We start from the raw sequence: 23667 nt of genomic DNA on the forward strand, positions 1-23667 counted from the left end.
TGTGTATACGTTTGACAGCTGTCATACTGTTAGTTTGTGAGTTATGGCGTTTTGAGTGGAGCGACGTTCGTTATTTTGGAAAAATTATGTCGATAAATATTAAGGGGATCTTCAAAAGATGTGTGTATACTTTTGACAGCTGTCGTACTGTTAGTTTGTGAGTTATGGCGTTTTGAGTGGAGCGACGTTCGTTATTTTGGAAAAATTATGTCGATAAACATTGAGGGGACCTTCAAAAGATGTGTGTATACATTTGACAGCTGTCATACTGTTAGTTTGTGAGTTATGGCGTTTTGAGTGGAGCGACGTTCGTTATTTTGGAAAAATTATGTCGATAAACATTAAGGGGACCTTCAAAAGATGTGTGTATACATTTGACAGCTGTCATACTGTTAGTTTGTGAGTTATGGCGTTTTGAGTGGAGCGACGTTCGTTATTTTGGAAAAATTATGTAGATAAACATTGAGGGGACCTTCAAAAGATGTGTGTATACATTTGACAGCTGTCATACTGTTAGTTTGTGAGTTATGGCGTTTTGAGTGAAGTGACGTTCGTTATTTTGGAAAAATTATGTCGATAAACATTAAGGGGACCTTCAAAAGATGTGTGTATACATTTGACAGCTGTCATACTGTTAGTTTGTGAGTTATGGCGTTTTGAGTGGAGCGACGTTCGTTATTTTGGAAAAATTATGTCGATAAACATTGAGGGGACTTTTGCCGAGAAAAATCAACTATTGAGAAGCGATTTACTAAGTTTGAACGACGCGAAAAACATTAAAAACTAAAGTGAAGTTGGTTCAGCTTCACAATGGTTGATTCTAAGCGGTATTTGGAGCTGCTCAGTCGCGACGTAACAATTTTTTACGTCAAAATGTGACAATAGATGGAGCACGGCACCATTAACATCAGAGTGTCAGCCGAATGGATTGCACGTGACAAATCAACTAAAAAGCGATACGCCCGGTATAATATTAATCAACTATCGCCCCGTAAATCGGTATTTAGAACGAAAAACGTGTTCTTATGGTCAATTTACGCAATTTTTTCTTAAATCTACAATATTCGCGTGCCATTAAGGATAAAACCGTCGACTTGGCGGCGGCGGCGACGACACGAAGAATGCACGCGCTCTGCTGCAAACTGGAGGAGTAAGAAGAGCAAGAGGAGTGATTGTTGACCTCGACGGGTCGATAGCCGACGTCTGGCGTCGTACTAGAGTCGAGGCGGCGGTCGGGGCGTCGCCACCGCCGTCGTCAATGAATATATGACGTCACGATAGACGACACGCCCAGTGATAACGAGCGTTAGACAGATATCGCGATGCAGGTGTTAAAACATTCATAGATAATTATTTATTTTACGTTTTAGATGGCGTTTGTGTGATAAAAATTGTTAAATAATAAAAAAAAAAAACTTTATAACATTAGAAACATTTCTTAATTCAAATTAGAAGTATTTTTACGATGAGGACATTTTTGAATCGAAACATTTCGATTCAAAATCATTTATAATATTAGGAACGTTTAAGTGAGGTTATCTTTTAAACTTTTCTGTATCACACTGTATACGTACTACTTTCATTTATGGATGTTTTACGAAAAAAAAAGAAGAATGTATCGAAACGTGGTTAATTGTTATCGCAATTGAAAGGAAGATGTCGTTAGTGTTTGATTTAATGATTCTATGATTATAAAATTTCTGTATAGACGTATTTTGAAATCTTTACTGCTATTTTTTACTAGTATAATATCGTTTTTAATTCAGTTTCCATTCCTGTCTAGACTAGATTACAGACGAAGTTCTCAATAAAAGCAGAAAAATCACTCCTTCAATCGTATATTACGTAATATATCCCTTGTTGCCACGTCGTAAATTCGTCTCCAACTATAATCATAAATAATTTAATTTCTTATTTCTTAGACTTTTTGATATATTAATGCATCTAAATGTTCTTGACTTTAGGTCTTTTCTGTTTTAAAATTTGACGCTTCAACTTTTCTTTAAGTCCTTATCAAAATTATTCAAAAAAAAAATAATTTTAAAACAGAAGAAACCTAAAATCAAGAACATTTAGATGCATTAATATCATAAATAACGTTTCATCATCATACACACAATTCGATTAATAGAAAATAATACTAATTTAAATTGAATTAAATATAATTAGTTAAATATAATAAAATGATAATTATTAACTTGAAATAATATAGATACAGCAAAATAAAATAAACTATTCCCCGATTTCTACATAATAAATCTGGCAACACCGAGGTTACACGGCTGTCAACGTATGGAACGAATGTTTGAAGCACGAGTGTTGATTTGAATTACACTTTGGATATTCGATTTGTAATTCGTACTACAAATGTCAAAATTGTAAACAAAACGTTGTCTATAAGGTATTAAATATCTATACACTTTTTTTATCGCAGTTATAAATTGTGTAAACAGTTGAAAAAATAAATAACTATCTTTTATTTATTGACGACCTCCAACCCGTATTAGTAGAAATATGTATAAATACTGATTATATCCGTTCCGTATGATATCATCCTTATCAAGGTTCAATGTGTCATGAATGAACTATTAGCGTTGATATCACGTACAATTTCGTTAAACAGAGACCGACGACCTTCCTATTCGCATTAAGAGGAATCGTATATGAACGCTATTATTAGATTTTTCTTCTTTTCTTTATATAAAAATTAGATTTTGTAATTCAAACTTTTCGTACTGCGTGATTCTCATTTTCTACTACGTAAAACAATATGTAGTTACGACGGTATTTAAGTTATAACCTTCAAAAATTTCTATACAAACCGTATCCTCTTAAGTTATATAAGGACAGTTAAATATATATTTATATCGCGTTTCGTCTTATCTCTACGTAAGGTTATTTCGCGATTATTGGAAGTACTTAACGAAAAGGACGTGAAGGCTTCGAAATTAATGTATATATTATTAATTTCAACTCAAAATTCATCATACGGTATTTGCTGGTGTTAAATTTTTAGTTTATTATATTTTAGCACTAGAACTAATGTTTTCAACATCACTTTTATGATCGATAGTAATACAGGGTCATCTAAAAAGTGTTCTTTACGAAAAGGACACAAAAACTAATACAATCTATATAAAATTAATGTAATTGGAGATATTTTAAATCTTATTATATGTTTTTGTGACATTAATGATACAAGGAGAAATTTCAATAATTTTCTTCTTGTTTCAGGTTATCTTTTAACAAGGGTCGAGGGTAAAATAGGTTCTCCTGAGAAACCTCTCAGCGATTTGGGTCTGATATCTTATAGATCCTACTGGAAGGATGTTCTTTTGGGGTATTTGTGTTCCAGAGCCGGAACGACTCTTTCCGTTAAGGACATTAGTCAAGAAATGGCGATTCATTCGTACGATATAGTTTCCACGTTACAGGCTTTAGGTATGATGAAATATTGGAAGGGTAAGCATATTATCCTTAATAAAAAGGACGTTTTGGAGGAGTATATGGAAAGGGTGAATAAAAGAGGATCTTTGCTGAAGGAAGTTGATCCTGAATGTTTGAGGTGGACGCCGCCACAACCTGCGTCCGTGTGATTTATAATTAAAAAAAATTGTAGGACAAAAAATGATATAAATGAGTTTTTTTTTTCGAAAAGTTTTCTTATTTTTCATCCTTTAATACTTAGTTTTGATATATTACTATTTTTGACCGTACTATATTATTTAAAAAAAAATTTGGGATTTTCACTTCGCCAATTTTAATAAAGTCACAGCTGCCGACGTTCAGACCATTTTTTGTAATGGATTTTGATTGATATCAACGTTTTAAGTGTTGCCAATTTTCATTTATTACATCAACAGGTGGAAGGAGAAACAGGTGTAACTTACGTCTATATCATTAACTATGGATGTTCGGGTTGATACATAAATTATTTCAAATACATTTCCCACTGAATTATACTTTAGCATCAATTTACGTACAGAACATCATCTTACTTTTGTGTTTATATCTCCAAAAATACACATCCTATCTGTTTTTGCGTAGATTTCATCGATAGCCAGAAGAACGCTCAATACACTGTAAAAATTTCATTCTTTTATCTTGATTAATTCGTGAGGTACAGAGTTTTAAAGTTGATTATTATTTTTGGATTTCCTTTTTATGACATCATTACACTTTTCCGTTTATATCTCTGAAAATATTTATCTTATTTGTTTTTGCGTAGATTTCATCGATAGCCAGAAGAACGCTCAATACACTGTGGAAATTTCATTCTTTTATCTTGATTAATTCGTGACGTACAGAGTTTTAAAGTTGATTATTATTTTTGGATTTCCTTTTTATGACATCATTACACTTTTCCGTTTATATCTCTGAAAATATTTATCTTATTTGTTTTTGCGTAGATTTCATCGATAGCCAGAAGAACGCTCAATACACTGTGGAAATTTCATTCTTTTATCTTGATTAATTCGTGACGTACAGAGTTTTAAAGTTGATTATTATTTTTGGATTTCCTTTTTATGACATCATTACACTTTTCCATTTATATCTCTGAAAATATTTATCGTATCTGTTTTTGCGTAGATTTCATCGATAGCCAGAAGAACGCTCAATACACTGAAAATTTCATTCTTTTATCTTGATTAATTCGTGACGTACAGAGTTTTAAAGTTGATTATTATTTTTGGATTTCCTTTTTATGACATCATTACACTTTTCCATTTATATCTCTGAAAATATTTATCTTATTTGTTTTTGCGTAGATTTCATCGATAGCCAGAAGAACGCTCAATACACTGTAAAAATTTCATTCTTTTATCGTGATTAATTCGTGAGGTACAGAGTTTTAAAGTTGATTATTATTTTTGGATTTCCTTTTTATGACATCATTACACTTTTCCGTTTATATCTCTGAAAATATTTATCTTATTTGTTTTTGCGTAGATTTCATCGATAGCCAGAAGAACGCTCAATACACTGTGGAAATTTCATTCTTTTATCTTGATTAATTCGTGACGTACAGAGTTTTAAAGTTGATTATTATTTTTGGATTTCCTTTTTATGACATCATTACACTTTTCCGTTTATATCTCTGAAAATATTTATCTTATTTGTTTTTGCGTAGATTTCATCGATAGCCAGAAGAACGCTCAATACACTGTAAAAATTTCATTCTTTTATCTTGATTAATTCGTGAGGTACAGAGTTTTAAAGTTGATTATTATTTTTGGATTTCCTTTTTATGACATCATTACACTTTTCCGTTTATATCTCTGAAAATATTTATCTTATTTGTTATTGCGTAGATTTCATCGATAGCCAGAAGAACGCTTAATACACTGTGGAAATTTCATTCTTTTATCTTGATTAATTCGTGACGTACAGAGTTTTAAAGTTGATTATTATTTTTGGATTTCCTTTTTATGACATCATTACACTTTTCCGTTTATATCTCTGAAAATATTTATCTTATTTGTTTTTGCGTAGATTTCATCGATAGCCAGAAGAACGCTCAATACACTGTGAAAATTTCATTCTTTTATCTTGATTAATTCGTGAAATACAGAGTTTTAAAGTTGATTATTATTTTTGGATTTCCTTTTTATGACATCATTACACTTTTCCGTTTATATCTCTGAAAATATTTATCTTATTTGTTTTTGCGTAGATTTCATCGATAGCCAGAAGAACGCTCAATACACTGTGAAAATTTCATTCTTTTATCTTGATTAATTCGTGACGTACAGAGTTTTAAAGTTGATTATTATTTTTGGATTTCCTTTTTATGACATCATTACACTTTTCCGTTTATATCTCTGAAAATATTTATCTTATTTGTTTTTGCGTAGATTTCATCGATAGCCAGAAGAACGCTCAATACACTGTGGAAATTTCATTCTTTTATCTTGATTAATTCGTGACGTACAGAGTTTTAAAGTTGATTATTATTTTTGGATTTCCTTTTTATGACATCATTACACTTTTCCGTTTATATCTCTGAAAATATTTATCTTATTTGTTATTGCGTAGATTTCATCGATAGCCAGAAGAACGCTTAATACACTGTGGAAATTTCATTCTTTTATCTTGATTAATTCGTGACGTACAGAGTTTTAAAGTTGATTATTATTTTTGGATTTCCTTTTTATGACATCATTACACTTTTCCGTTTATATCTCTGAAAATATTTATCTTATTTGTTTTTGCGTAGATTTCATCGATAGCCAGAAGAACGCTCAATACACTGTGAAAATTTCATTCTTTTATCTTGATTAATTCGTGAAATACAGAGTTTTAAAGTTGATTATTATTTTTGGATTTCCTTTTTATGACATCATTACACTTTTCCGTTTATATCTCTGAAAATATTTATCGTATCTGTTTTTGCGTAGATGTCATCGATAGCCAGAAGAACGCTCAATACACTGTGGAAATTTCATTCTTTTATCTTGATTAATTCGTGAAATACAGTGTTTTAAAGTTGATTATTATTTTTGGATTTCCTTTTTATGACATCATTACACTTTTCCGTTTATATCTCTGAAAATATTTATCTTATTTGTTTTTGCGTAGATTTCATCGATAGCCAGAAGAACGCTCAATACACTGTGAAAATTTCATTCTTTTATCTTGATTAATTCGTGAAATACAGAGTTTTAAAGTTGATTATTATTTTTGGATTTCCTTTTTATGACATCATTACACTTTTCCATTTATATCTCTGAAAATATTTATCGTATCTGTTTTTGCGTAGATTTCATCGATAGCCAGAAGAACGCTCAATACACTGAAAATTTCATTCTTTTATCTTGATTAATTCGTGACGTACAGAGTTTTAAAGTTGATTATTATTTTTGGATTTCCTTTTTATGACATCATTACACTTTTCCATTTATATCTCTGAAAATATTTATCTTATTTGTTTTTGCGTAGATTTCATCGATAGCCAGAAGAACGCTCAATACACTGTGGAAATTTCATTCTTTTATCTTGATTAATTCGTGACGTACAGAGTTTTAAAGTTGATTATTATTTTTGGATTTCCTTTTTATGACATCATTACACTTTTCCGTTTATATCTCTGAAAATATTTATCTTATTTGTTATTGCGTAGATTTCATCGATAGCCAGAAGAACGCTTAATACACTGTGGAAATTTCATTCTTTTATCTTGATTAATTCGTGACGTACAGAGTTTTAAAGTTGATTATTATTTTTGGATTTCCTTTTTATGACATCATTACACTTTTCCGTTTATATCTCTGAAAATATTTATCTTATTTGTTTTTGCGTAGATTTCATCGATAGCCAGAAGAACGCTCAATACACTGTGAAAATTTCATTCTTTTATCTTGATTAATTCGTGAAATACAGAGTTTTAAAGTTGATTATTATTTTTGGATTTCCTTTTTATGACATCATTACACTTTTCCATTTATATCTCTGAAAATATTTATCGTATCTGTTTTTGCGTAGATTTCATCGATAGCCAGAAGAACGCTCAATACACTGTGGAAATTTCATTCTTTTATCTTGATTAATTCGTGACGTACAGAGTTTTAAAGTTGATTATTATTTTTGGATTTCCTTTTTATGACATCATTACACTTTTCCGTTTATATCTCTGAAAATATTTATCTTATTTGTTTTTGCGTAGATTTCATCGATAGCCAGAAGAACGCTCAATACACTGTGGAAATTTCATTCTTTTATCTTGATTAATTCGTGACGTACAGAGTTTTAAAGTTGATTATTATTTTTGGATTTCCTTTTTATGACATCATTACACTTTTCCATTTATATCTCTGAAAATATTTATCTTATTTGTTTTTGCGTAGATTTCATCGATAGCCAGAAGAACGCTCAATACACTGTGGAAATTTCATTCTTTTATCTTGATTAATTCGTGACGTACAGAGTTTTAAAGTTGATTATTATTTTTGGATTTCCTTTTTATGACATCATTACACTTTTCCGTTTATATCTCTGAAAATATTTATCTTATTTGTTTTTGCGTAGATTTCATCGATAGCCAGAAGAACGCTTAATACACTGTGGAAATTTCATTCTTTTATCTTGATTAATTCGTGACGTACAGAGTTTTAAAGTTGATTATTATTTTTGGATTTCCTTTTTATGACATCATTACACTTTTCCGTTTATATCTCTGAAAATATTTATCTTATTTGTTTTTGCGTAGATTTCATCGATAGCCAGAAGAACGCTCAATACACTGTGGAAATTTCATTCTTTTATCTTGATTAATTCGTGACGTACAGAGTTTTAAAGTTGATTATTATTTTTGGATTTCCTTTTTATGACATCATTACACTTTTCCGTTTATATCTCTGAAAATATTTATCTTATTTGTTATTGCGTAGATTTCATCGATAGCCAGAAGAACGCTTAATACACTGTGGAAATTTCATTCTTTTATCTTGATTAATTCGTGACGTACAGAGTTTTAAAGTTGATTATTATTTTTGGATTTCCTTTTTATGACATCATTACACTTTTCCGTTTATATCTCTGAAAATATTTATCTTATTTGTTTTTGCGTAGATTTCATCGATAGCCAGAAGAACGCTCAATACACTGTGAAAATTTCATTCTTTTATCTTGATTAATTCGTGAAATACAGAGTTTTAAAGTTGATTATTATTTTTGGATTTCCTTTTTATGACATCATTACACTTTTCCGTTTATATCTCTGAAAATATTTATCGTATCTGTTTTTGCGTAGATGTCATCGATAGCCAGAAGAACGCTCAATACACTGTGGAAATTTCATTCTTTTATCTTGATTAATTCGTGAAATACAGTGTTTTAAAGTTGATTATTATTTTTGGATTTCCTTTTTATGACATCATTACACTTTTCCGTTTATATCTCTGAAAATATTTATCTTATTTGTTTTTGCGTAGATTTCATCGATAGCCAGAAGAACGCTCAATACACTGTGAAAATTTCATTCTTTTATCTTGATTAATTCGTGAAATACAGAGTTTTAAAGTTGATTATTATTTTTGGATTTCCTTTTTATGACATCATTACACTTTTCCATTTATATCTCTGAAAATATTTATCGTATCAGTTTTTGCGTAGATTTCATCGATAGCCAGAAGAACGCTCAATACACTGTGAAAATTTCATTCTTTTATCTTGATTAATTCGTGAGGTACAGAGTTTTAAAGTTGATTATTATTTTTGGATTTCCTTTTCATGACATCATTACACTTTTCCCTTTATATCTCTGAAAATATTTATCGTATCTGTTTTTGTGTAGATTTCATCGATAGCCAGAAGAACGCTCAATACACTGTAAAAATTTCATTCTTTTATCTTGATTAATTCGTGAGGTACAGAGTTTTAAAGTTGATTATTATTTTTGGATTCCTTTTTATGACATCATTACACTTTTCCATATATATCTCTGAAAATATTTATCTTATTTGTTTTTGCGTAGATTTCATCGATAGCCAGAAGAACGCTCAATACACTGTGAAAATTTCATTCTTTTATCTTGATTAATTCGTGAAATATAGAGTTTTAAAGTTGATTATTATTTTTGGATTTCCTTTTTATAACATCATTACACTTTTCCATTTATATCTCTGAAAATATGTATCGTATCTTTTCGTGCTCATGCTCTATAGATAGAGAAAAGTAAAATCTATAATATATCATGATTTCATTCTTTTATCTTAATTGATTCGTGAGATACAGAGCTACAAAGTTGATTATACTGTCTTGCCCTCTTTCAAATGACATCATTACACATTTCCGTTTATATCTCTAAAAATATTTATCGTATCTTTTCGTGCCCATACTCTACAGATAGAGAAAAGAACAATCCACAGAATATTACAATTCCATTCTTTTATCTCAATTAATTCGCGAGATACAGAGATGCTAAGTTGATTATACTTTTTTGTCTCCCTCATATGACATCATTACATTTTTCTGCTTATATATCTAAAAATATGTATCGTATCGTTTCGTGCTTATTCTCTATAGATAGGGAAAAGAACAATCTGTAAAATATCAAAATTTCTTTCTATTATCTTAATTGATTTCCGAGATACAGAGCTTTAAACTTGATTATACTTATTGTACTTTAAATGACATCATCAGAGTTCTCCGTTTATATCTCCAAAAATATTCATCACATCTTTTCGTGATTATACTCTATTGATAGAAAAAAGTACAGTCTGTAAACTCTTGAAAATTTCATTTTCTTATTATGATTTATACGCGTAAGAGAGGGTTTCAAAGTTGACTACAGTTTTTTACTCTCCGTGTTAATTAGTAACCGTAGCTCTAGTACATCTTTCTGTTCCCACCTCTATTACGTTAAATATATTGAGTAGCTAGTGAGTAAAAAAGAAGAATGGATGTGAAAAAATGACGTGATAGTGTACTGTTGTTTCATTATAAAACGATAATAAATATTTTTTTTATTACACATTTTTTCAATTATCTAACTACAATAAGAACGGTTAGTAAATACTTAACAAGTTTGATTGTGTAATTTTTAAACTTCGTTTTTGTCACAACGGTTCTGGGTAATGTTACAAAAAATAATGTATATTAAGAAAAAGTTCTACGCCATTCAATATCTTTCAAACAAAAACAATGTTGACCGTTGTCTACAAAAAAAAGGTATTTCTTACACATATCTCATTAAAATCCAAACATTCAATCTGTTTTTATTTTGTCTAGACCAATAATTTATCTATGTCGATAATTTCGTGCTGGATAACAAAAACATCTGAGGTATTTCAACAAACAAAAACAAAGGATGCCATGTTAAATTATGCAAATCTTCTGAGTGTTCAGATATGGCGAATGTTACCAGGAACGTTCGATATATACAATTAACCATGTATTTATATCATTTGATAAAAAACAGAAACGTTTTTAATTCATAATGAATAATAAAAAAAAGTTATTACGTCGAAATACAGGTTGTTCTAAGATTTAAGTACAAGTTTATGAATCTCCGATTCGGCCATTTGGACAAAAAAAAAGGTATTTGAAATATTTCTCGACGATATAGTCAGTAAGATACTATCTACGATTCGAAACTGGTTTTATTTTAAGAAACAGTGACTGGGTGACGAATCCCAACGGAAATACCTAACTTTTAGACTCGGAATGCGTCAATATCCGGTTAATATAAAATTAGTCAATGGCGCTGACCTAAAACGATCTTTTGGCATTTCCGTTGCGACCTCCATCTTTCTTTTTATAAAAAACTGTACACATTTATACAGGGTGCTAGCGAAAATCATCAACTTGAATCGAAAGAATTCGAAATTGAATAACGTACTACAAAATGTAAAATTAATCGATTAGGGTCGTTAGAAAATATACATTTAATTAGTTTTCTCACGATTCCAGTCCCAACCCAACCGACAGAATCGAGTAACCAGTTTATTGGTGTGAATAATTTTTTTTTTATTCGGTTAGTAACATACAAATGGTACCTATGGTATCGGGCAGCGCTCTCTCAAAAAATATTTATAAATAGCGAAGGATTCAAGGTCGCGGTCGTCCGGTACCAGTGTCAGAGTCATGCATTTCTCATCGCCATCTCGATCGCTCTACACCGGCCGCAATTTCTTGGAATGTGCAAAACTGACGCTGCTACCGTCGCACCGTTGCCGATGTTAGTCGGTAGCTCAATCTCGCCGACGTGAAGTTAATAAAAATAAAACTAGACTCAATTACAATTAATTATTTTTATTGAATGATTTGTTTATTCAAATATTTATGCGTGTTAGAGCAAATTTAAAAATATCAATATCCCTCGTAACATTTTGTTTTCGTATTGTTGCTACTATCAAAGAAAGAACTTGATATATGGTTATCTACCCAAACAATTCCAGACTGTATATGTAAACATGTATAGTCTCGTCAATTTAATACCTACGTAGGCAATTTTAATATTTAAACATTATTCAATAGAGTATGAAGCAATTTACGTGTTATATCTGTAAACATCGGTTATCAATTGTTCGCTATCATCATTTACATTACGTCATTTTATCATGATGATGAATACCGGATGCTGTTAACTTTGATATATAGCCAATCATATTTCACTACTAGTTAATTTAAATATTTTATTTTCAGTGTGTTGTTTTTTAATAAAATCAATATTAATGCGTTAACGTACAAAAATTGGTCTAGTTCGAATTTATTATTTAAACAAAACAAAAACCAAAGATATCTATAATAGACTGCCATCGAATTGCTTGTCAAACAAACCGGTGTTGCCAACTCGATGATATGAAACTAATATCCGATATGGTAATACCATAGATAAATAAATCGACGTAGAGGGTATTTATATATTGATTCGTAGTACTTTGTAATCAAAAGCTGTTAATAACACTATACGAGGATCGTTTGAAAAGTTTTAAACAAATTTTATTTTTAATTATTTTTCTCATTTTGTGTATATACGATCGAAACTTTAAAATAATTTTTCTCAAACTAGTCGTTTATGTATATGATAAAGTTTCCGTTTGATGGAAATATTCTTCGTGAAAGTGAAATTTTAAGGTTATGAAAGGACGATAAGTGTAAAACGTGAATTTTAGCCATGGTGAGTGAGAAGTTCGTTTTTTTTTTAAATAGCAGAGTGTCTAAGGTATAAAATATTTAAAGTCATCTCGATACTCAATTTTTCTCCATTAAAAAAACATTACAATGACTCACTAATTGTCAAACATAATTTGAATTTCCAAAATGGCTGAAATTTTAGTGAAAGTTTTCCAGCGCATGCGCAAATATATTTCAAATGCGGATATCTTCAGTTTGTGTTAACTTTTAAAACAACCCCCGTATAACGAACAACATGGATGAAGTTCTTTTCCGCCAATAAGGCATTTTATACAATTAAAGATAATTTACTTCAGTACCACCGCTTTAATTTTGATAATTAATTTAACTAACCATAAAAGCAAATACCATGAAGTTTAATTATTTCCGATTACGATGTATAACATAGTCGGTTTTTTTTATGTAGTTTTAGAAACAACGCTTTCTATGGAAATTAAATAATAAATATACATACATTATATTAATTTTCTAAAAATTGAAGTTTTTTATTATAAATAATAATTGATTTAACTAATATAAACAATTTGCTTCAAAATTATTCCTAGTCCTCTAATATCCCTATTTAATCTATGACGATTCTTATATGTCATGTTATATCATAGCTTCATAGGTTTACAATTACCAAAAAAAGAAGACTTCTGCGGAATCATGGAACTTTATATTCGGAACCACTGAACTATAGGAATAATCGAAGGAGAGATTTCGATGAACACAAACATACATGGACTGTAGACATTTTGTTTTACATAATTTTTATTCGTATAAATCGAAATGTAAAGTGTATAAAAAGTATTAATGGTGTAAGTATAATGCGTTAAAGAGATAAAACCTCCGAACGAAACTGTATAGAACACTGTACCTACTTGGAGTAAGAGCGCTTTATGGTATTTCTCTTGTTACGTGTTGGCAGTATTGCATTATTAGTAAAGTTTAGTGAACTTGTGTTGTCATAGTAACAAAGTCTTATATATAAAACGATTTATTTTTACTTTAAATAACGTATTTATTCGATTTATATTAAAAATTAGCATATTTTTATATAGTCGTCGAGTAATTCTAGTTGCACAAAAGGCGCTACGACACTTAACCATGAAATAACTGGATTCTTACTGAAAAAAAAATATCAATGAAAGTATAGTATATTTAAAGACATTTGAGGTACTATATCACGTGTAAAAAAACGTAAATTTTGACTATACCTTTTTTCCATTAATGGTTCTAGAATTTCTTGAGTTTTACAAGGATGTAAAGTAAAAAACGGTTGATTAAGTACAGGGTGATCCTATAAATACAAAAAATTGTATTTCGTGTGAAAACTACAGATTAATTAAAAAGAGATGTATAAGTGTCATTGCCCTTGATTGGAGTAAGGTATATATACCCATCTCTACATTAAAGGTGATAGATTGTTATTAGAGCAGTATCGGAAAACAGTATAAAAAAGGCGACGAATAATTTTTAACTTACAATTTGCGTTATAGTTTCATACATATTACATTCGTTAAATCTGACGTTGTAGCGCCAATATTCTTCCAATGATAACATCGAACCGCCTGAAAAATTTTTTTGTATAACCCTTTTTACATATTTTTGATGAGAGCCATAATTAAATTCTTTGATTACAAATTAAATCGGAATTTCCGCGATATATGAATATATAAATTGGAGTGATGGGTTAGAAATTTATTTTTCTAATGGTGTCAGTCGTTATCGCGGTCATCGAACAAAAATAAGAGTTATTAGCTAATAATTTGATGTATACCTAGTAACTGACCGGAAATCAGAAAACGGCCATATTGTATCTGTCACTCAAGGAAAGTGCGCGAAATTTACCACATTTCTTTACAGTTTCTTTTTGATTTTGGCTCATTTTTACACTCACAAACTAAATACTATATTTCACTTTAACAAAAAACTATAATAACCGATGCCGTTATGCATATACATACCCAAGAGACATATAAAGTGTATGTGTAGCAATACTCGACGCTTATTGGCTGTTTTAAAAAAATCAATTGAGCGACTATTTATTTTAGTTCTTTTAGTTCATAATTAATTATTGTAAGATTTTTAAGCATAATTACTCGTGGAATAAATATCAAGTGTTTAAATGTAACTAGTCACTCATCATCTCTATTATTAAATAAACTTTCAATGACAGTGGTTATCGGAAGAAACGTCGTTCTAAATCCAGTGACGTAGCGTGGGCGTAGACGAATTAACGAAGCCATTTTCTTTAAATACGTTTTCCCAATATTAACGCAGTATTCCAGACTTAGTTTATCAATAATAGGATATAAAAAAAGTCAAAAATCCTATATATTGTGTGATATATTTAATCTTGTGAACAAATAACGTATTTTAGTTAATTTTTGTAATGCACCAGGTTCGCCCTCCTAATTACGCAACTGTCCAGCGTTGCCAGTCTAATTACTTTTCTCACAGACTTCGTATTAATATTTCTTTGTTAAATCAACTTCGACAACACGAAATATCATAAAAATATTATATTTTATTGTTAATTATTAATTATATAACCTATACAAGTCAGAAATATACATACTTTGTTTCCATATGTTAAAACAGAGTACAGGTACACCATAACTAATACTAAACGCAATGTGATATTCGAAATTTGTTATCAATTTTTTATCAGGTTCTTCGGGATGTGTTAAAACAACTACCTGCTTTTTTACAATGAATTTGTTATTTTCTGTACCCTATAACAAACACTACTAGATAGTTTATATCATATAAAAGTCCATGTATATGAAAGCCTGGACATGAGCTGTAACGCTCATGTGTAAGAGAGAGAACTCTGTTTCCTTTTCTATTCTATCCGTTCATCTCCTGTCACATGGTCTCGCGAATGTAAACAAAACAAGACAGACCAGACTTGCATTTGACTGGTCTCTTTTTGTAATTCTATTATTCATATCTATAAATATTAATTCCCCCATAAAACTTTGAATATATATCCCAATATAATATGTTTCAATAATCAATATCATTGTTCGATCATTTGAATACTGTTTTGCGCGCGCGCTTCTCTTATTGCAGCCGCCATTAATTTATTACCTCGAAGCCAACCAATCGCGTGACCGACCGCTCGTGTTCAGACTTTCCTATACAAGGACTTTGAAATCATAAGATTAGAAGCGCCATCTATTAAATCAACGTTATAAACAACTACAAATACGACAAACAATACATTTATTTCTAAATAATCATCACTTTTCGAACTCATTGTATATGATATATACTTGTTTTAAACAATACGTACCGATTCTACCGAAATCAATTTCCAACTGTCAAATAATTTGTTGGAAATTTTTATGATTTCTTCAATATTGTTTTGGAATAATTCTATCGATATTTTTTTATCCATTTTGCTGTAAATCAAAACAAAGTTGAATATACAGCAATCAGAATAATTTTTATAGTATATATTATAAAATAAACAAGTATCTGTTCTTCACAAATTGTTCACGTGACAACTCGATGTTGCCGCGTGAGAAAATCATGGCGGAGATCAGCTGTCCGTGAATTTCTGATATTTCAATTATTTCTATTAAATCAACGGTTAATTGCTTATTTTATTCGCGTAATCGAAATAACAATGTTAAATTTACATAATTAAACTACGGATCTAATAATGGGTGAATGAAATTACGTGTAATTATTAAAAATGACCGGTAGACATTTTAATTGATTTTTTTCGTCAGATCTTCCTCGCAATTTAACACAACCTCTTCTAACTAAGGGTTTAAATCACAAACTTCGCCGTTTATGCACCGGTTAACCCTGTTAGTGAAATAATTACAAGAATTACACAGTTAAAATTTATGTGACCACTTAGGCGCGAAACTGGGACGCGTCGAAGGTCTCCGAACAATAGGACTTTTGATTTGAATAAAATAATCGTAAAAATTTGACAGTTTTATGGGAAACAAACAAGTTATCTTCAGTTATTCGAAATAATTATTAAACGCCTCCACAGTCTAGACAAAAATGCATTTCCAACAAACAAAGATTCTACATGATTCATTGGAAGTAAATTTTGGCGTTATTTATTTCATGTGAAGAAATATTAGAGATGTGAGAATATTATGAAGTCGTTACTGATGGAACGGGTGAATAGTTATTAATCCAAAATGTTTTAAGCCCCTCTATATCATCAGAAGATTACGTCAGGATTATGACTACTTCCAAAAAAACACAACAATAACTTTTTTTTAATTATATCATGCTATAACGTTTCGGAATACTAATGGAATTTTCCTCGATTCCGATTTTATGAAACTAAGGTGAGGATATAATCGATAAAAATATAATGGGAAACAAAATGATGGAATTCACAATAGCTTTAGATTGAAAGTATATCGACCTACTTGCTAGCGTAGGCGTTGTACGTCACGACGCCTACAGACGCTTTCAATACATTTATACAACGGATAAAATTAATGAAAGTCGAAGTTGCTAACAAAACAAATGAAAATGACTAAAAGCAGCAAAAAACTATTCATAATGATTTAGGAACTATTACTATTTCAAAAATGAAGTTACCTGAAGCCGTACCTGATACATTCATCGATCGATTTATTCTAGTTACAACATATTTCGAGAAAATTTATCTCAAAACAATTCCGGTAAATGTAAATATCTTCAAAATGTCATACTAACTAGAATAATATAAAAACTTAAATTCTCATAGTTGGTTTCTCAGAAATTATCGGTTTACCTTTAGCTCTGCGCCAACAAAACTTTTCGCAAGTCATCGCGACCGTTACTATTTAACGTTGTTGCCAACGTTAACAAGCCGAGAATACGAATTTAAACCCACATTGAAAACATAAATACAAAATTGAGTGGGTTTACCGAATAGGTCAAATATCTGTATGGTATAAATATTTACGAATTTAATGTATTAATCAAATACTTGAAATTTTAGAAAAACACATTACGAATTCTATAAATAAATAGTTTAGGTTATTGTTAGACATGTAAAATATTATAATTTACTACTTGTGGTCTGGTTAGCTACTGAATGATGGATATATTTTCGAGGAAATAAAATATTTAAATAAAATAATTTTCTAACAATTTTGCGTTATCAATTATTCGTAGATATTATGATGATTTGGCAACGTTACGAAAGTCTGCCTTATACGGGCGTGGTTCTAAACCACGACATACGTTGTTGGGGATTATTGCGTGTTAAGAAAAGTTGAAGATACTGGTTAAGAGTAGTGCGGAATTTTGAGACCATGTGCTCTGTATAGAGATGGGAACGAAGTACAAACTACAATCATCAAATTTTATATTTTCACACAAAATAATTTAGAATTATACATCACGACCTAAAATAACGCACTAAATTTGAATATTTAAATTCATTAGTTTTCAGATTAAAAAACAAGTTGAACCACAATAGATATGAAACCTACTATCTGGGTTTTATAACTATTTAAAATGGATGTTTTAAAGCATTTGTATTGGTAATTATCAAATTAACCAGATATTTGATAATACGACCTTCATTTTATCCAGCGTGAATATGAGACAAGTAAAATAACGTGATTTTGATAATCATTCTTATATGTTTTAATTATATTAGCATATATTTTAAATATACGTGTTTTTATCAATCTATTATTAAACTTTTATCTCTTCATTTAGATTTGGTTAAAATTCTTAAAGGAATATTATAAACAAATAGGTTCCTAAATACCGACTTGTATGATAGACCGCCTCTTTAACGTCTTACAATTTTTTGTTGCAATTCCAGTTCCCTGTTCGTTCTTGTTTCTGGTGCTTTGCTAAAAGATTTGGGTAGATATTGTTGTGAATATATTCTTATAGTGAACGAATCTTCAGTAACCATCCGAATAATCATAAATGGTAAGTAAGTTTCTATTAAAATATTATTTTATATTGAGGAAAATTATAGGTTATGTCGGGTAACGCCGCTAAACTCGTGTTAAAAATAACTAATTTATTATTTTAAATAACGTAGATTTATTATGGATAATTATAAATAAATTTGTTTTAACTATAATTTATACGTCTACAATACTATTTACGAAATATACGTCATTATGTATATAGGTATTTCAATATTTGCACATATTGTTGAGGTTAAGTTTTGTTCGTTTTTTTTTTGAAATGTTTTTGCACTTTTTATATCATTATTACGTCTTATGACTTCAAATTTGTATTTCACGTACCTAATTAGGAGATTTTATTTAGTATTTGGAGGTCGTTCTACGTGTTTCTGACACTTTAGTTCCTTTATCAGGTCAGGACTAGATAAAATCTACTAATATACTAATTTCATGTTAAAATATAATTGATATTGAGGTAAATTTACATAAAATACTACAATTTTTTCTTTTATATATGTAGTAGTAAAGTTTAGAGGGTAAATTTTCGTTTACTATTCTCGTAATTTTTTTAACCAAAAATTCGAAATTGAAACGGAAGTTGTCACTAAAAATTTATCATCAGATCGAAGATATCTCTCGAGGACCTTTTCTTATAATTTCGAAACACGTACATTCACTCTGCTCTATCAACAACATTTATCTATTTCTCTTGAATTCTATGAAGGGAGATTATTTATGTCCCACAGCAATTCCCCAAACTATCTATCTTTTTTCATTTAGTATATTAGCAGCTGTCTTTCAAACCAAACGGTTAACGATCATATTTTCTTTCATTTACCATTAAGAAATAGCTGTTCCACATAAAAATGACGAACTACCTGCTCAGGTACGTTTTTTTGACAATACAACCATCCTTACCCTTCATAAAATGACTAATGGGTTCTCCACAAACAATGAAAAATGCCATGGTATGGTTTATGGGTATTTACTTAACAAATTTTGCTAGAAACGTGACACATTTGTTATTATTTTACATTGTAACGGGTTCTCAACGAAAATTATTTGTTTTATGGCATATATACACTTTTAAGTTAAAATTTCCTAACTGAAAGCGATAACATCAAGCGTCACTGAGTTCTAATATATATTTTGTTATATAATTTCATGCCATCTGATGATACACACTCTTAGATCACTCTAGATTGTTTTAGACTATACTGTACATCTTTAGACATCCTTTTCGATTAGTTTACAACACCGTACTTGGATTTAAATCAAGTTAGATCACTCTAGATTGTGTTAGACTATACTGTACATCTTTAGACATCCTTTTCGATTAGTTTACAACACCGTACTTGGATTTAAATCAAGTTAGATCACTCTAGATTGTGTTAGACTATACTGTTCATCATTAGACATCCTTTTCGATTAGTTTACAACATCGTACTTGAATTTAAATTAAGTTAGATCACTCTAGATTGTTATAGACTATACTGTACATCTTTAAACATCCTTTTCGATTTTTTATATCACCGTACTTGAATTTAAATCAAGTTAGATCACTCTAGATTGTGTTAGACCATATTGTGCATCATTAGAAATCCAAGTTCCAAGCTTTAGACCATTTTAGATCACACTAACACTTATTTCCGTAAGTGCTATGGCATCGTTAGATTTTTGATGTTTTTGGTTTCCCCTCGTATCAATTTTTTGCCATATATTGTTACTATATCATATATATTAATAAAATAATGAATAAAAATCGTGTTTTGTGTGGAACGTTTTCGTTTTCTCTTACTTATTTTTATTTTAATATTTTCTTCAAAATTGATAACGGAATATTCTCATAAACGTCTGTTTCTTTGTGGTATTATTAACAATGGGGAATTAGAAAGGTTATTTGAAGGACACAGATCATAATTTTATTTAAAATGTCTCAAATCAAAAAGTATTCAGATCTTCCTTTTAGAATCGCGTAAAAAGTAAGATATTTCTCGTTTTTTGTGCTATGTAAATCAGACTGAGTCTCGCAGGCCATGTCGCAATGCCACAGATTGGTTGCGGCGAAGCAGACAAATACCGGTTCGTTGTTGCCAAAATTATAAAAAAATCTGAACTTACCGGCATCAATTTGAAGTTATAAATCATTATTCTTCTTTTTCTGATAATTTCGATTGGACTCTTTGACGCGATATCGTTTGTTTATCGTATTTAAGTTACATTTGAAAAATTATAAATAAATTAATAATAACCATACGTCATGCCGTAATCGTCAGAAACCAAACATTAAAAAGTGATAGCGGTTGCTAACCAAAAGTTCGAATGACGTCCGTTTCGCATGACTTGTACGTCACAAATTGGTATGCATGGTTACAATACAAACAATAGAGATGGGAGTCGATAGTTACTTATAAATTATTTCGAATTGTTATGTTATACACACTCGCGAGCTTGCTGTCAGAACTCTAGCTAAAAAATTGTAGCTTCCATTCTCTTTCTAATTTTAGCATTTCAAAGCTTTATAATGAATGGTCTATGTTGTTATCCAGTTATTTTTTTAGCATTAACCCTAATTACGAGTAGTTCGATTGTAGTGACGATCATATATCTTTTATGAATATAAAAAAATATGATATTTGTGATATACACAAAACCTGCCATTTTCTGTAAAATTTGACATAATTTGGAAGAAAATGTGCGGTTTTCTATGAATTTAAAACCAAGTTTTATGAAATACATCTGACAACCCTGCATGTTTAAGTCTTCTGATTCATTTTAAATACAAATGACGAAAATTCACAGGGTTAGCACGTGTTCAACTGACCAGGACCGTCGTAAAAATATATTTTAACATAAGAAAATATTTCTATAAATAATCGTGTAAAGTTCAGATACTATTAAATGGTATATCAAGTAAATAAAATTTTTGTAATTAGATTAGATCTATTTTTGATTGAATACCACGAAAAATAACAAATCATCTAAATATTTCAAGTTTACGAATCATCTAATAACATAACTGAATGGGTGACACATCTCCGTAAACAAAATACGTCAGGGATTGAAGGAATCTGTTTAGATGTGGGTTTAACGATTTCGTAGAATTTGACGTCAGTAGAATTATGTAGAAAATAATAATAAAATAGGAAATGAATATCCGGCTTTTTTTGTTTACTTATAAGGAAAATTTTTGCATTTAAGGTCTCGGAATTTATTTATTTCCGTACCTTATTTGAAAATGTATACAGTGAAAAAAAAAAGTAAATATTATATACCTTCTCAACAAAATTTTAATTGAATTTAACCTATTGCGCTGATACGAGGGTTGCTACTAAAGTTTTGAGATATGGCAACACTGCTGTGAATATGTCAAATCTAGTTATAAATCACGTTTCTTTCAATGCAAAATCAATTTAGTTTAATATGAAAAATCACCATGAAAATATAAGGTTAGGATGTACAGAAAAAACAATAATTTTCGACGTATTCTATAATTTGCATTTGAATAAATACGAAGGTTGCTACATAAGTTTTGAAATATGGCAACAATGAGCGAATACGTCAAATCTGACATTGACGTACTCAGAACTGGAAAGAGTTCATAGAAGATACACTTTTCAAACAACCCTCGTAGTTTTTTTTACTTCGCTCAATCCTACTGAACATTAAATTTCCCCACAACCACAACATGAATTACCATATTTATTGTTGATAATCGATAAAATTTCTATTGATATTTCGAACCAATTATTTATTGTTGATTTTTATATTAATAAAAAAAAATTGTCGAGTTTATAAATTTCTTATTGTTAATTCTAAACCGGAACTTACTTAGGCGGGCCTAAAAAAAAACGTTGCTTCTAAAATAAGTCGTTGAACTGTATGTATGTTTGAAGAGTGATCATTTTTAAATTCAAGGTCGTATCCAAGTGAGCTGAAACTAAAAAATGAGGTTAATTACCGGTGAGAGGTCGTCAGCCCCTATAATAAAAATCGATGCACAGATCGACTTGAGGCACATTTTAGGACGAAACTACTATCAGTAGATTTACAACATTCTCGACTTTGATCTATTCGAAATAAATCGAAAGTGTCGTATAATTTATTCGATTTGAAACGGGTTAAGTTCAGATTCAGTTGAAATTTCATTTATAACTGACACGAATATTATAATAACGAACACATGACGGCGCGATGTTGCCGAGTATCTTGAGAAAAATCGATATTGTCGTAAATGTATTCTACTAACGAATTTTTCGATGGTTTTTTTTGTTGTAGTGTAAGAAACAATTACGAACATTTAAAAATTTTACAGGATGTCCGGAAAACATTCAATTTCAATTTATATATATATATATATATATATATATATATATATATATATATATATATATATATATATATAATATTAATTTTATTTTGAAAAATTACAAAAAAATTAACTAAATTTTTTCTATTTGAGACATAATTATTCGTTTATGGTTTGACTGTTGACTAATTAGGAATTAATCGCATTTTTCTGTACTTCGATGGCATATTCAACGGTTACGATGATTACAAACATTCCTCGAATTGTTTCAAATGTATGAGTAATATTTTCAAGAAATTAATAATCGTAAACGGGATGAGTCATACAAGTTTTGAATACTTTCTAAATGTTAGAATACTGATCTTATATCTTACAGTGTTGTATACTTTCTTTTAAAATAATTAGTCGTACTTCATACAATACAAACTGAAATAACGTCTTGGATATTTTGTAAAAAAAAATCGTTACTACATATGTTAAATATGTTTTTAATTATTCTCTTATAAACAAATGACTTATTTATTATATTTGAAATCAATTAATTCGATATGGTTATAATTTTATTTTCAGTATAGAACGGTTATTAAACACGAAAATAAACTCTCAAATAAGATACCAATTCCCATCTCTATTAGCTTTACCCTCCATAATTCAGCGAATTACTACATTACCGACTTCTTATATATCCGCCATATTTAATTTTCACACATCGAAATTTTTATAATTTTAATTGAAGTGAAATACTAAAGATTTCGATAAATTTTCAATGAAATTTCTTATTACAAATATCCCAAATTCATTTATTTAAATCGCCCACCTCTAACAGGCAGTCGAACC

At 29.8% G+C, this 23667-nt stretch overlaps 2 protein-coding genes across 6 annotated transcripts in view; one reads left to right on the forward strand and one right to left on the reverse strand.

The window, feature by feature from the left end:
- Positions 1 to 3657, forward strand: part of LOC130893172 (histone acetyltransferase KAT7) — a 34791-nt gene extending 31134 nt beyond the window's left edge. The window contains exon 8 of the mRNA XM_057799052.1: positions 3235 to 3657. Coding sequence (XP_057655035.1) covers positions 3235 to 3596 — 362 coding nt within the window. The 3' untranslated portion in view covers positions 3597 to 3657. The remainder of the gene's footprint in view (positions 1 to 3234) is intronic.
- Positions 3658 to 13613: 9956 nt separating this feature from the next.
- On the reverse strand, positions 13614 to 22608 carry LOC130893475 (ubiquitin-like-conjugating enzyme ATG10). Of its 5 annotated transcripts, none has more exons than XM_057799648.1 (7): positions 17378 to 17440; positions 17215 to 17335; positions 15920 to 16028; positions 15200 to 15356; positions 14104 to 14189; positions 13836 to 13918; positions 13614 to 13745 (listed from the first exon to the last, which is right to left on the reverse strand). In XM_057799648.1, the coding sequence occupies exons 3-7, from the start codon at positions 16022 to 16024 to the stop codon at positions 13661 to 13663; spliced, it is 516 nt and encodes a 171-aa protein (XP_057655631.1). In that variant the 5' UTR covers positions 16025 to 16028; positions 17215 to 17335; positions 17378 to 17440; the 3' UTR covers positions 13614 to 13660. The 5 variants fall into 5 exon arrangements, with proteins under 5 accessions (XP_057655631.1, XP_057655630.1, XP_057655629.1 ...); XM_057799647.1 differs by having other exon boundaries at positions 17203 to 17318; positions 17378 to 17429; XM_057799646.1 differs by having other exon boundaries at positions 17215 to 17318; positions 17378 to 17427.
- Positions 22609 to 23667: the final 1059 nt, after the last annotated feature.

The sequence above is a fragment of the Diorhabda carinulata genome, chromosome 4, assembly GCF_026250575.1.
Source record: "Diorhabda carinulata isolate Delta chromosome 4, icDioCari1.1, whole genome shotgun sequence".
Taxonomy (NCBI): Eukaryota; Metazoa; Arthropoda; class Insecta; order Coleoptera; family Chrysomelidae; genus Diorhabda; species Diorhabda carinulata.

Excerpts from the sequence above, each read along its gene's own strand:
- LOC130893475 (XM_057799651.1), bottom strand. The coding sequence starts at position 16,024 with ATGGATAAAAAAATATCGATAGAATTATTCCAAAACAATATTGAAGAA. Across the intron at positions 14,190-15,199 it reads TTTTAACATATGGAAACAAA|GCGGTTCGATGTTATCATTG; the intron begins GTATGTATATTT and ends AAAATTTTTCAG. Across the intron at positions 13,746-13,835 it reads GAACCATTAATGGAAAAAAG|TAAGAATCCAGTTATTTCAT; the intron begins GTATAGTCAAAA and ends TTTTTTTTTCAG.